Here is a 14,702-nt window from a genome sequence, read left to right as displayed (position 1 = left end):
ATATCAAGTTATAAAGAATTTTCACTGTCAGCTTTAAATCATGTGTTACTGTGTACCCCTTTAGAAATGAATTTATGATTAGTATTAACAGTTTCTATTAAGTGTCAGAAGACTGCACACAACACACTCTCATTTCCTTAGACCAAAAACTGTTCCTCAACCTCAACTGTTGGGGTTGGGTATCTTTTGTGAAGGGTATAATTATTAAGAATAATCTGTTTTGATGGGAGGGGAGGGAGTTTATTCTTACATCCAACACTAGCCATATTTACCGCTTACGTGGCCTTTGCTACTTTCGTGCGCTTCATCCTTTTCCTCCGCATGAGGGTCACCTGAGGCCTTTTCAACCCCGCGATGAGCAGCAGCAGTCTGGGCCGGGACTTGGTGAGCCAGCTTCTCAGTAGCGTCCCCTTGGGAAACCTAGGGGAATGGCAACAGCTTAATCCACTAGTTTATACAGCACCATTATATAAGCACGGTGTACATGATATGACCGCTAACTTCTTGACTGTTACTGACTGCATGACTGACTATATCTGCACTAGAGGTTGTCCATTGTTATAGTAATGCCATATACAGGAGAAGAAAATGATCTCATACAGTCATGCATGCCATTTCTCTGTTGAGGATTTGTCTTTGAAGCTTGTCTCACCATGTTAATAACTCAAACCTCACCAACTATTACTGGTTCCGAATTTAACATCTGGTCAATACATGGAAAGAGATGGTCAATACTCTTTTAGGCTTGAGGCTTGAAGGTGAAATGCTCGTTTTCTTTCTTTTAGGCAGTATTGACCTAGATCATTGCACAGATGAAATGCGCAATCATTCATAAGTACAGATGTCAATAATAAATTGGCCCCCAATTTTGCAATCATATTTACTTAATCATTCATCCTGAGTAAAGGCCCTGCTGCCAGTTAATGGATTTGAAATGAACATGATTGGATCTCCTTTCACATAATCATATTGTGATCCTGAAAACTCACTAATGTTGAAGATAAGTAATACCACTTTGTCAATTTATCTGCAGCCCTTCAGGTGAGACTATACAGCAAGCAGCTAACTTGCAATTTTGATCAAGATGTGATCTCAAGCCAAATATACTGTTAGCGTGATTTAACATATATATTACATTACATAACCACAAAAGGTATTTGCTAGGCTGCAAAGTGTGGGTGTCCCTTTCTGTGTTGTACTTGTTTAGTTGCCCCCAATGAACTTGTCTGTGCATGTGATTATGCAAAGAACATACTATACACAATGTGGCTGACATAACCTGAACTATTGACCTTTATACGTGACCAACACTCTTGGGTTTACCGTAAAGTTGCGGACTGCCTATGCAGACACATCAATCTCATCTCCTCTGAAACCTATGTCACCAGCCTTTTCTTCTGTATGAATGTTAGACTAATACAATATTATTTTCTTGCTTATCCTTAAAAAATGCACAGCTTAAACACCTGAATACTTGGAGGAAACACAGTGTGTTACTATGGCATCTAAATTGCACTCAATTGTGGCAGGCTTCCATAAAGTAAGCCTGAAAAAGAAACCAGAACCCTACCTCAACTAGTAAAACTCCTCACCGAAGCACCATAGCAACCTTCTTACGCCGAGTGTCGTACCCCTCGCAGCCCCAGTTCTGACTGCTGAGCATGATGGAAAATATACAACTTTCAATTGTTCGACTTTTGCTGGTCGAGCGCGGCTAAACTGGTCAGAGAGAAATCTAGCAATGTTTAGATGTGGTAGGGCCTTGTTGAAGCCATTGTTGGGGGCTTGATGTTAAATGTACCGAGAGCAACGTTGTTTGTGCACCCATCCCCGCTCCCTCTTCCCCTCACCATCACCATTTTTCATTAGCTTTATGGAAAGGGGATAGATTTCCCCTTTCTCTGTCCTCTCAAGTGGTACAAGGTTAGGAGATGGGGTGTCCTTCAATTCAAAATGAGTTGTTTAATTTTTCAGTGTCCTAACGCTTCAGGAGCCTCTTCCGATATCATGTTTTATTGAAGCCTATGTGCGAACCCTCTGAATTGTTCTTGATCTCTTCATGACATCTAGGTAAGTGTCTGGTCGTTTCAAGTAGTTGTCCAATAAATGTCATAGTCCTTGCTCAAAGTGTCAGAAATCCAAAACATTTCACCAACAAGTGGGAAAAAATATTTTCCTCTTCCATTCATTTCTTCACTTAGAACATTCCTTGTTGATAATGGATATTTCCACACCCTTCTATTTCCACATTATACATCCAGGTTGTCCTTTCTGCTCTGATAGTGCCCCCTCTCTACTTGCAAGTGTGAGGAGATTGCTATTATGCAGTTTACATCTCCACCCCCCAACCTGAGAGCTGAAATCTTGCCATTTTGTTACTGACCAGTCCCGAGTCAGGTAAGCCAGATAACAGACATTATTCTCTCCTGTCCGTCCTGTAGCAACTAGCAAGAGGAGCTCACTTTAGTGTCTGTGCAAATCTTAAAGCATTTACCTAATCACCAACCAGGCTGTCACTGTCACTCTTAGCAAATGTGCTTCAATAGCATTAAAAATTTTCCTCATTGGTAGCTAAAGAACCATTCATCCAAAAATGATTAATACACAAGTGGTTTCTTTTTTCAATTCCAAACACTGGTAAGAGTTCGAATACAGTTATAGCCAAATTGTGGCCCTAAAATATGCATTGAGAATAACTTTTCAAAGTAGAACATACCATAGTCTGTGTTTGGCATGAAAACTACCAAAATACCACCATTACTTTCTTACAAGTTATTAGCACTTGCCTTAAATACATCAGGAGTTGAGAGGGTCTTACTCCTGAGCAATAATTAAGAGTTCAAGTATTAAAATGGAGGTGAGACACTCCAATTGCTACCATTAGTATATCCACACCCAAGCTACCCCTCTTTAAAGCCACACAGTCAACTTCCACTCTTCTTTCGGCACACGACTTACAGTACTCGCCTAAAGTTCCTACCTCTGGAGGAATAACAAACGGAAAGCAGTCCTTACCAATTGACCCCACACATTTGTTAGGTTATGCCCCCCGCGTCCCTGCAAAGGCACATATATGATCCCGATAGAGTTTTTTTCCTCTCAAACTAGAAGGTTCAACCAGGATGCAAAAACAAATCTGCTAAATAATAGGAGGCCATGAACTCCACGGGGGAGTCAGGGAGGGGGCTTTAAAAAGGAGGGTCCACTCAGCAATTCTCACTGCAAAAAGCAACGGATGATCCCGGCCAACCAGCCAATCGGGGTCGACCACATGGGCCCAGTTGCCATGACATCCGGCACTTGACCAATATAAAAAGCACAACCATTGGACAATGTATAAAGAGGTCAGCCAAACTGTCATGTCCCCACAGTAAGTGGGCACATAGTTGGATCATCTAACTTAAGTTCACTTACATCGGAATATTTGCTTTTCTGGTGGAAGAATATCTGACCATTAATTTCCAACACCTTTATTATTGCACTTTCACTACATTCTTTATCCCGGGGGAAATATTTGACTAAAATGTGCTCTACTGGCTCAAAAGCGACACAAACACTTAGACAAAGCATATTTAGAACCCACCATGCTCAGAAATGTATCATTTTACACTCACTATCAGCTATGACACCTTTTGTTAGTCCACCTTGTGCATTTAGTAATAGAAACCGCTGTAATTGTAGTGGCAACTAGTGCTCTCTAGAGGGAGCTGTGGCTTCAGCCAATACTTAATGAGATGCAGGAAATGGCAGGAGTGGGAGGAGTAGGACTGTAATGGCATGCTTAGTTGACAGTCTGCACAGCTCAGGATAGACCCCTGTTTTGGCACTGCAAAGATTGCCCAAGAAGAAGAAGGGGGAGGAGGGTGGAAGACCTGGCACTGCATTGCAGATCATCAAACGAGAGGGAGGGAGAGCTGGGATTTCCAGAGGGATACTGTGTGATTCCCTGTTGTAAGTCTTCAGAATATAAAATATGCCAGTCTAATGGCTCCTCTTACCCACTGCAGTTTAGTGTGTTAGGGTATGAATTTCAATTTGTCTTAATATGACAATGACATTAATTGTATCATTATTTGTAGTTATCTTTGATTGAAAAATGTACCCTCAATTATGCAGAGTAATTACCCTGATTATAATGGAACCTTGACTGACTGACTGATCCTTATACACTTCACACATGGTTAAGTAAAGTGTGAAGCATTTATACAGTTAATTCGGACCCCTTGACATTTTCCACATTTTGTTACGTTACAGCCTCATTCTAAAATGTATAAATAAAAATATAAAAAACATTTAAATAAGTATTCAGACCCTTTGCTATGAGACTCCAAATTGAGCTCAGGTGCATCTTCTACCCATTAATCATCCTTGAGATGTTTCTACAACTTGATTGGAGTCCACCTGTGGTAAATTCAATGTATTGGACATGATTTGGAAAGGTTCTCTGTCTATATAATGCCCCACAGTTGACAGTGCATATCAGAGCAAAAACCAAGCCATGAGGTCGAAGGAATTGTCCATAGAGCTCCGAGACATGATTGTGTCGAGGCACAGATCTGGGGAAGGGTACCAAAACATTTCTGCAGCCTTGAAGGTCCCCAAGAACACAATGGCCTCCATCATTCTTAAATGGAATAAGTTTCGGAACCACCAAGACTCTTCCCAGAGCTGGCCGCCCGGCCAAACTGAGCAATCAGGGAGAAGGGCATTGGTCAGGGAGGTGACCAAGATCCCGATGGTCACTCTGACAGAGCTCCAGAGTTCCTCTGTGGAGATGGGAGAACCTTCCAGAAGGAAAACCATCTCTGCAGCACTCCACCAATAAGGCCTTTATGGTAGAGTGGCCAGACGGAAGCCACTCCTGAGTAAAAGGCACATGACAGCCCACTTGGAGTTTGCCAAAAGGCATCTATAAGAACTCAGATCATTACAAACAAGATTCTCTGGTCTGATGAAACCAAGCTTGAACTCTTTGGCCTGAATGCCAAGCGTCAAGTCTGGAGGAAACCTTGGACCATCCCTACAGTGAAGCATGGTGGGGGCAGCATCATGCTGTGGGGATGTGTTTCAGCAGTAGGGACTGGGAAACTAGTCAGGATCGAGGGAAAGATGAACAGAGCAAAGTACAGAAGGATCCTTGATGAAAACCTGCTCCAGAGCGCTCAGGACCTCAGACTGGGGCTAAGGTTCACCTACCAACAGGACACCAACCCTAAGCACACAGCCAAGACAACGCAGGAGTGGATACGGGACAAGTCTCTGAATGTCCTTGAGTGGCCCAGCCAGAGCACAGACTTAAACCCGATCGAACATCTCTGGACAGACCTGAAAATAGCTATGCAGTGACTCTCCCAATCCCGATCTGCAGAGATGAATGGGAGAAACTCCCCAAATACAGGTGTGCCAAGCTTGTAGCGTCATACCCAAGAACACTCGAGGCTGTGATCACTGCCAAAGGTGCTTCAACAAAGTCCTGAGTAAAGGGTCTGAATACTTATTGTAAATGTGATATTTCCAAAATGTCTAAAAACTGTTTTTGCTTTGTCGTTATGTAGATTGATGAAGAAAATTGTACAAAACAGGAACACCTTCCTAATATTGAGGTGCACCCAATTTTGCCTTCAGAACAGTCTCAATTCGTCAGGGCATGGACTGTACAAGGTGTCAAGCGTTCCACAGGGATGCTGGCCCATGTTGACTCCAAAGCTTTCTACAGTTGTGTCAAGTTGGCTGGATGTCCTTTGGGTGGTGAACCATTCTTGATTCACACAGGAAACTGTTGAGCGTGGTGGTATAGGCCAAATAAGAGCTTTATAAGAGCTAACTTCAGCAGCAAACCTCCTTGGTGCTCACAGTAATGAATGAGACTTGAAATAAATGATAATCTAGGTTATCTAGGGAAGTTACTGTAAAGGGGGAAAAAATGAATCCAAAGTACAAAATAATTTAATATGAACATTTTACACATTTTACAAATACTAATCTTTTGACAGTATGTGAATAGAATAACTTGTTCAGTGCATTTTAGAAAGTATTTATACCCTTAGACTTTTTCCACATTTTGTTGTTACAAAGTGGGATTCAAATGGATTTAATTGTTATGTTTTTCAACGATCTACACAAAATATTAAGTATAAGAATTTTTTTACCATTTGTAAATAAAAATGAAACACTAATATCTTGATTAGATAAGTTTTCCCATGTTGAGAGCTTCAAGTTCCTTGGTGTCCACATCAACAACAAACTAACATGGTCCAAACACACCAAGACAGTCGTGAAGGGGGCACGACAAAGCCTATTCCCCCACATGAGACTGAAAAGATTTGGCATGGGTCCTCAGATCCTCAAAAAGTTATACATCTGCACCGAGAGAGCATGGTTGCATCAGTGCCTGGTATGGCAACTGCTCGGCCTCCGACTGCAAGGCACTACAGAGGGAAGTGTGTGTGGCCCAGTACATCACTGGAGCCAAGCCTCCTGCCATCCAGGACCTCTATACCAGGCGGTGTCAGAGGAAGGCCCTAAAAATGTTCAAAGACTCCAGCCACCCTAATCATAGACTGTTCTCTCTGCGACCGCACGGCAAGCGGTACCTGAGCGCCATGCCTAGGTCCGAAAGGCTTCTTAACAGCTTCTACCCCCAGGCCTTAAGACTCCTGAACAGCTAATCAAATGGCTACCGAGACTATTTGCAGTTAACCCCCCCCCCAGTTACACTGCTGCTACTCTCTGTGTATTATCTATGCATAGTCACTTTAACTCTACCTACATGTACATATTACCTCAATTACCTCGACTAACCTGTGCCGCCACATATTGACTCTGTACCGGTACCCCCTGTATAGAGCCTCAATACAGTTATTTTACTGCTGCTCTTCAATTATTTGTTATTTAGATTTTTTACTTAAAACTTATTTTCTTAAAACAGCATTGTTGGTTAAGGGCTTGTAAGTAAACATTTCACTGTAAGGTCTGCCTACACCTGTTGTATTCGGCGCATGTGACAAATACAATTTGATGTTAGAATCACAATTTTGGCAGCGATTATAGCAGTGAGTCTTTCTGGGTAAGTCTCAGAGCTGTCCACACCTGGATTGTGCAACAATTTTCAAAAATGTTCAAGCTTTGTCAAATTGGTTGTTGATCATTGCTAGACAACCATTTTCAGGTATAGGCATAGATTTTCACGCAGATTTAAGTCAAAACTGTAACTTTGCCACTCAGGAACATTCACAGTCTTCTTGGTAAGCAACTACTGTAGATTTGGCCTTGTGTTTTAGGTTATTGTCCTGCTGAAAGGTGAATTCATCTCCCAGTGTCTGGTGGAAAGCAGACTGAACCAGGTTTTCCTCTAGGATTTTGCCTGTGCTTAGCTCCTTTCCATGTATTTCTTGTTTTGAAAAACTCCACAGTCCTTAACGATTACAAGCATACCCATAACATAATGCAGCCACCACTATGCTTGAAAATATGGACAGTGGTTCTCAGTAATGTTATACATTTTTTTTGTAATTTAGCAGACACTCTTTTTCAGAGTAACTTACAGGTGCAATTAGGGTTAAATGCCTTGCTCAAGGGCACATTTTTCACCTGGTCAGCTCAGGGATTCAAACCAGCGACCTTTAAATTACTGGCCCAACTCTCTCAACCTCTAGGCTACCTGCAGTTGTATTGGATTTGCCCTAAACATAACACTTTGTATTCAGGACAAAAACTTAATCGCTTTGACACATTTTTAGCAGTATTACTTTTACAATATTTACTTTACTGCATGTTTTGGAATATTTTTTTATTCTGTCAATTAGGTTATTACTGTGGAATAACTACGTGTTGTTGATCCATCCTCAGTTGTTTTCTCCTATCACAGCCATTAAACTCTAACTGTTTTAAAGTCACCATTGGCCTCATGGTGAAATCCCTGAGTGGTTTCCTTCCTCTCTGGCAACTGAGGACGCCTGTATTTTTGTTGTGACTGGGTGTATTGATACAACATACAAAATGTAATAACTTTACCATGCTCAAAGGGATATTCATTGTCTGTTTTTTGTTTTATTACCCATCTACCAATAGGTGCACTTCTTTGTGAGGCATTGAAAAACCTCCCTGTTCTTTGTGGTTTAACCTGTGTTTGAAATTCACAGCTTCGACTGAGGGACCTTACAATTATCTGTATGTGTGGGGTACAGAGAGGAGGTAGTCCTTCAAAAATCATGTTTAAAAACTATTATTTAACACAGAGGGACTTTAGCATATTTTTACTTCTGAATGTATTTAGGCTTGAAATAACAAAGGGGTTGAATACTTATTGACTCAAGACATTTCAGCTTTTCATTTTTGTAAACATTTCTAAAAACATAATTCCACTTTACGGGGGTATTGTGTGTAGGCCAGTAACAAAACAAATCTACATTTAATACATTTTAAAATCAGGCTGAAACAACAAAATATGGAAAAAGGCAAGGGGTGTGAATACTTTCCTTACTATTCATTATTAGTCCTTACAATTCGTTATTAGTATTCCTCCAATCTGAAATTCCAGAACAGTGCACACAGGATATTACAGTTTTAAGGTCAAGTACAAACATTGTGGTGTAATCATGCACACCACAAACAAGGCTGCAGGAAAGACATACTGTAGAAGATGCAAAAAAATAAGAATTGAATCCAATAATTTGTTTACTAATTTCAATTATTGGTGTTATTCCATGAATAACAAATGTGTACTCAAGGCAACCCGAGGTCAAGTTGGTCAGTTAATAGTAATAGAAAGGGAAAGTGTCAAAGGGCATTGGGAGATGCTGATTCATTTTCTGTCTTTTAGAATTGCTCAAGGAAAATACATTCAGATGCAGTTCTCATGCATTGACTACAATGTGTCTTTAACTGACAAAAGTGCAACTGTGAGAATGTCCTCATTATATTCCTTGTACATAATCTGTAAATGCCACACACTCAGGTGCAAAACTATTAGCACCCTTGATAAAGATTAGCAAAAAAGACTGCATACAGTGCATTCGGAAACTATTCAGACTCCTTGACTTTTTCCACATTTTGTTTAAGGACTTTTTCCTTATTATACAATGGATAACATTTGAAAAGGGATTAAATACCCCATAATTCAAGCGAAAACAGTTTTTTAGAAATCTTAGCAAATGTATTAAAAATATAAAACATAAATAACGTTTTCACATAAGTATTAAGACCCTTTGCTATTAGACTCAAAATTGAGCTCAGGTGCATGCTGTTTCCATTGATCATCCTTGAGATGTTTCTACAACTTGGAGTCCACCTGTGGTCACTTCAATTGATTGGACATGATTTGGAAAAGCACACACCTGTCTATATATAAGGTCCCACAGTTGAAAATGCATGTCAGAGCAAAAACAAAGCCATGAGGAATTGGAATTCAAAGGAATCGTCCGTAGTGCTCAGAGACAGGATTGTGTCGAGGCACAGATCTGGGGAAGGTTACAAAAACATTTCTGCAGCATTGAAGCTCCCCAAGAACACAGTGGCCTCCATCATTCTTAAATGGAAGAAGTTTAGAACCCCCAAGACTCTTCCTAGAGCTGGCCACCCGGCCAAACTGAGCAATCGGGAGAAGGGCCTTGGTCAGGGAGGTGACCAAGATCCCGATGATCACTCTGACAGAGCTCAAGTTCCCCTGTGGAGATGGGAGAACCTTCCAGAAGGAACACCATCTCTGCAGCACTCCACCAATCAGGCCTTTATGCCACTTTAAGCCACTCCTCAGTAAAAGGAACATGACATTCATCATGACAACATGATGAAACCAAGCTTGAACTCTTTGGCATGAATGCCAAGTGTCACGTCTGGAGGAAACCTGGCACCATCCCTATGGTGAAGCATGGTGGTGCCAGCATCATGTTGTGGGGATGTTTTTCAGCGGCAGGGGCTGGGAGACTAGTCAGGATCGAGGCAAAGATGAGCAGAGCAAAGTACAGAGAGATCCTTAATGAAAACCTGCTCCAGAGTGCTCAGGACCTCAGACTGGGGCGACGGTTATGAGAGCAAAACTACAAGATTATGTTATAATACTGTTATTGCATAAAATGGTTGTTTTTTGCAACAGAATAGGGTTCTTAGAACTCTAATGTGTCTGTGTGAACTGAGAGTGGGCCTCTGGGGCTTAATGCTGATACTAGATTTACGATGCCTTAGGTGATAAACCTAACAAGCCACATTCAATTCATGTGAGGGAGATTGCTCAAGTCTGACTGGAAGGTACGAGGGAGAGATGGCTCGGGTATGGATAATGATGAAGGGAACCTTGTTTTGGGGGCCAGACTCTGGTTTCCACACATTGAGAACAGTCTTTACAGTAGATAGTCTACTGTGAATTATTCATTTCTTTCATACAAATCCTAACCATGTGACCCATTCCACACATCTGTTGTTTGTCATGTAGACTACCTTTGCTATAAAAAATAGCTGTGCATCGGTGCTCCCCATCCAACCTGACAGAGATTGAGAGAATCTGCGGAGAAACATCTGTAGAAACTCCCTAAACACAGGTGTGCCAAGATTGTAGCATCATACCAAAGAAGACTCAAAGTTTTAATCAGTGCAAAAGGTGCTTCAACAAAGTACTGAGTAAAGGTTCTGAATGCTTATGTAAATGTTATATTTCAGTAGTCTTTTTATACATTTGCAAACATTTCTAAAAAACAGTTTTTGCTTTGTCATTATGAGGTATTGTGTGTAGATTGAAGAGGGGAGGAAAAAACGATATAATCCATGTTAGAATAAGGCTGTAACGTAACAAAATTTGGAAAAAGTCAAGGGGTCTGAAAACTTCCCAAGTGCACAGTAAATATTTGTTTAAACATTTTTTTTCTACTAATACAATTGCACAGAGAAAATATATATTTAAAAAAGATACAGTTCAAAATTATTGGAACCGCTAAAGATTCTTATAAAAACAAACAAAATCTGCATTAACATTCTACTTTTTAAATTAATCTCAGTTTAAATAACTGTATTGTGGTCTTCCATGGCTCCCTGTTTACTTTTAAAATGAGGTAACACACATGTAAATGTATCATCAATTGCCATGGGAAAATGCGAAAAACTCACAACAGGAACAACAAATAGCTTAAAAAACAAATATCCCACTTACCACTATTATGTCAACAATTAAGAGGTTTAAAACCACTGGTAAACCTGCCTGATATTGGATGCATGTGTATCTTGTTCCCCACACACAGTAAGGAAGATGGTTTGGGAGGTAAAGAAAAATTGAAGGGCCAAAGTTGGAAAATTATGGAAAACTTCAAGTCACCAAGTAAGTCTTAAAATCTAGAATTAGATGCCACGTCCATGCAAATAGGCTCTTTGGAAGGGTTGCCAGAAAAACTTAATTGAGAGCAACCCACAATGGAAACTCTTGTTGAGTTTGCATTGGCACTTGGATTGGAACCTGTGCAAATAGAGCTCTTTGGCCAAGCACAGGAGTGGTGGGTTTGGCTTCAAAATAAGAATGCATATGCAGAAAATAACCGCATACTTACTTTAAAATATGGTGGTGGATCTTTTGATGTTATGAGCTATTTTGCTTCCACTGGTCCTGGGGCCCTTGTTAAGGTCAACGGCATCATGAACTTTACCAAGTACTGCACTAAGGCATTTTAGCCCAAAAACCTTGTTGCCTCTGCCAGGAGGATGAAACTTGGCCGCAAGTAGCTCTTCCAGCAAGACAATAGCCCCAAGCACATATCAAAATACACAAAGAAATGGTTAATTCACCACAAAATCAATATTTTGCAACGGCTCTCTGTCTACGGACTTGAACCCCAATGAAAACCTGTGGTTTGAATTGAAGAGGGCAGTCCATAAGTGTAGACAAAGGATATCAAGGATCTGGAAAGATTCTGTATGGAGAAATGGTCTAAGATCCCTCCCAATGTGTTCTCCAATCTCATAAAACATTTCAGAAAAAGTCTGTGCCGTTATCCACGCAAGGGGGAGGGTGCCGGAGTATATTAAAAACAGGGGGGATCCCTATCTTTTTTTTAGAGAAAACAATTATTATTTGTTAAACAAAATCTCTTTCTCTGAGCAATTGTAGTATTTGTATTATTTATTTTATACAGTCTTTTTTGCCCATCTTTATCAAGGGGTCCAATAATTCTGGACCTGTCTGTACAAGTATCTCCTTTTACTCCTTTAACATTGCAATTCAAATGCTAAAGACACAATATAGATGGCAATACTTTGCATATTATATCAACAGTGATGACCCAAAATGCACAAAGGTTTCATAGTTTAGACAAATTCACATTGATTTCTTCCCATAACAATTTAGGATGGATGTTGGTTGAAAAGATGCCATGGTTTCCACCATACATTGAAAGTTCACAATCATGATTTTCCCTTCATTTTAATACCACAAGGAGAGAGCAATGGTGTAAATAACAATGGACATTGTCAGTTTAGATATGTGCATCTTCGCTGTGGACATTGTCATTTTAGATATGTGCATCTTCGCTGTGGACATTGTCATTTCAGATATGTGCATCTTCGCTGTGGACATTGTCATTTCAGATATGTGCATCTTCGCTGTGGACATTGTCATTTCAGATATGTGCATCTTCGCTGTGGACATTGTCATTTTAGATATGTGCATCTTCCCTGTTGCTCCACACTGCTCATGTAATCATGGCCACATCACTCCCTGCAAGTTGAAGTGCTTTGAGACCAGGTGAAAAACTATATCAATGCAATAAAATATTATTGCTAATTTCAATTGAGTGCACAGATTTGATGAAAACCTCCTTAAGGGGTTAGTCATTTTACCATGTGAAAAGTGTGACCAAATTAAAACTAAAACGAATCCAATTGAAAAGAAATTAGACAACAAAAGCGTTATTTATGCGGTTTACAGTTTGAACCCCTACAAAAGTAGATTGATGGAATATCGGACAGAATGTACCTCAAGGTGCAGAGATAATCCAGATGTGCATTTTTTAAAATACAGATTACCCCTATATCTAATAATAATAATAATAATAATAATATGGTAAGAAAATCCCTCATTACTCATCTGTACTAATTTAGGAACATCTTACTGCCCAAGTCTTCATAAAACCTCTCTCACAATTTTGCTACACCGCAGCCAGCTCCTGGATGAATTCTAGGATGCATTCACTTCATGTTCCATAGACCAATGTTTCACAACTCCCTTTCGAGTAACCCCAACAGCACAAATTTTTGGTGTAGCTCCGGACAAACTCACCTGATTCAACTCATTGAGGGCTTGATCGTTAACAAGTTGAATCAGGAATCAGTGCTTGTCCGGGGCTACAACAAAAATGTGTACTGTTGGGGGTAATCAGGGACTGGAGTTGGGAAACACTGCATAGACTGCCAAAACATGCAGTGTCAAGATTGTGAGAAGCTGTCATCCTTATGGGAATTGGGGGATGCTGGTCGTGACATCTCAAAGAAACTGGATGAGTGAGAGGCTTTTCTCGAACTAGAGGCCTTTTTCGATTTTAGTAGTTGAAGCATCTCGGCCAGCTGTGCCTCCACCACCGCCATGCGGCCATTAAGAGACCCGATGTCTCCCCTAAGTTCCTGCTTCAGCTCCAGGAAAGAGGCGTGCATGGTCTGTACGGGTATAGGACAGACAACCAGCTTCCCTTCTGACTGCACAGGGCTCCGATCCTGCGGAGTGTGGGCGTCACCCACGTTATCCAAGCGCAGGTCGCTCTTAGTAATACCGCTGTCACAAGAGTCCGTCTTCTTGAGAGACATCTCATTATGGGACTTAGTCCTGTCCGGCAAGGTCTCCATGGACTCGGCCTTAGAAACGCTGCTCCACGACTCTGCTTTCACAACAGACTCCTTGAAACGACCCCAGCCCTTTTTGGTCTTTGGCGCAGGCTCTGCGGACTTGCAGCCTATGAGGTTGCCGTTTTGAATGGCAGGGGCATGAAGCATGACTCGGCTAGAGGGCCTGGAGGACAAAGAGAAAGATGTGGATGAAGCTGTGGGAGTAGCAGGGCTCTCGGTCACCATGATGATGCTGGTGGAGGCGAGGACCTCATGGACCTTGGTTTGCTCCAGGTGGACAGTGCCCTTCTCCACGTCTGGTGGCTCCCCCTGACAGGTTCGCTCCACTGCCAGTCGCGCCTCCCTCTGCTGCCGGAAGCGCTGGAAGAGGCGACGGACGGGGTGGTCCGGAGGAAGGTTCAGAGGGGCCTCGTTATTCCTCTTGAGCATCTCCTCTTCCTCACGTTTCACATCACTGATCTTCCGGAACACTATCTGTAACAAGAAATCAGAACATCAGGTTGGGATCAAGCCCATCTTAAAATCATTGGGTCCAAAATGACATTTGCTACTCATCTACTCAACGCTTTAAGTATTTTGACTTTAAGTATTTCTTTGGACACTTATGACTTAAACATTTCTAAACTGAAGGAAAATAGCATAATGTCCCTAAGCCTCCAACATACACTACATGACCAAAAGTATGTGGACACCTGTTGGTCAAACATCTCATTCCAAATCATGGGCATTAATATGGAGTTGGTCCCCCTTTGCTGCTATAACAGCCTCCACTCTTCTGGGAAGGCTTTCCACTAGATGTTGGAACATTGCTGCTGGGACTTGCTTCCATTCAGCCACAAGAGCATTAGTGAGGTCGGGCACTGATGTTGGGCGATTAGGCACGGCTC

General features: G+C 41.3%; 1 protein-coding gene across 2 annotated transcripts in view; it reads right to left on the bottom strand.

The window, feature by feature from the left end:
• Positions 1–10,746: 10,746 nt before the first annotated feature.
• Positions 10,747–14,702, bottom strand: part of LOC112230451 (potassium voltage-gated channel subfamily H member 1) — a 60,959-nt gene continuing 57,003 nt past the window's right edge. For both annotated transcript variants that reach the window (XM_024396774.2, XM_024396775.2), the window contains one exon: positions 10,747–14,289. In XM_024396774.2, coding sequence (XP_024252542.1) covers positions 13,402–14,289 — 888 coding nt within the window. In that variant the 3' untranslated portion in view covers positions 10,747–13,401. The remainder of the gene's footprint in view (positions 14,290–14,702) is intronic.

This window comes from Oncorhynchus tshawytscha, linkage group LG32 (genome assembly GCF_018296145.1).
Source record: "Oncorhynchus tshawytscha isolate Ot180627B linkage group LG32, Otsh_v2.0, whole genome shotgun sequence".
NCBI lineage: Eukaryota > Metazoa > Chordata > Actinopteri > Salmoniformes > Salmonidae > Oncorhynchus > Oncorhynchus tshawytscha.
The sequence above is the reverse complement of the archived record's forward strand: the minus strand, read 5'-3'. Positions and strand labels throughout refer to the sequence as shown.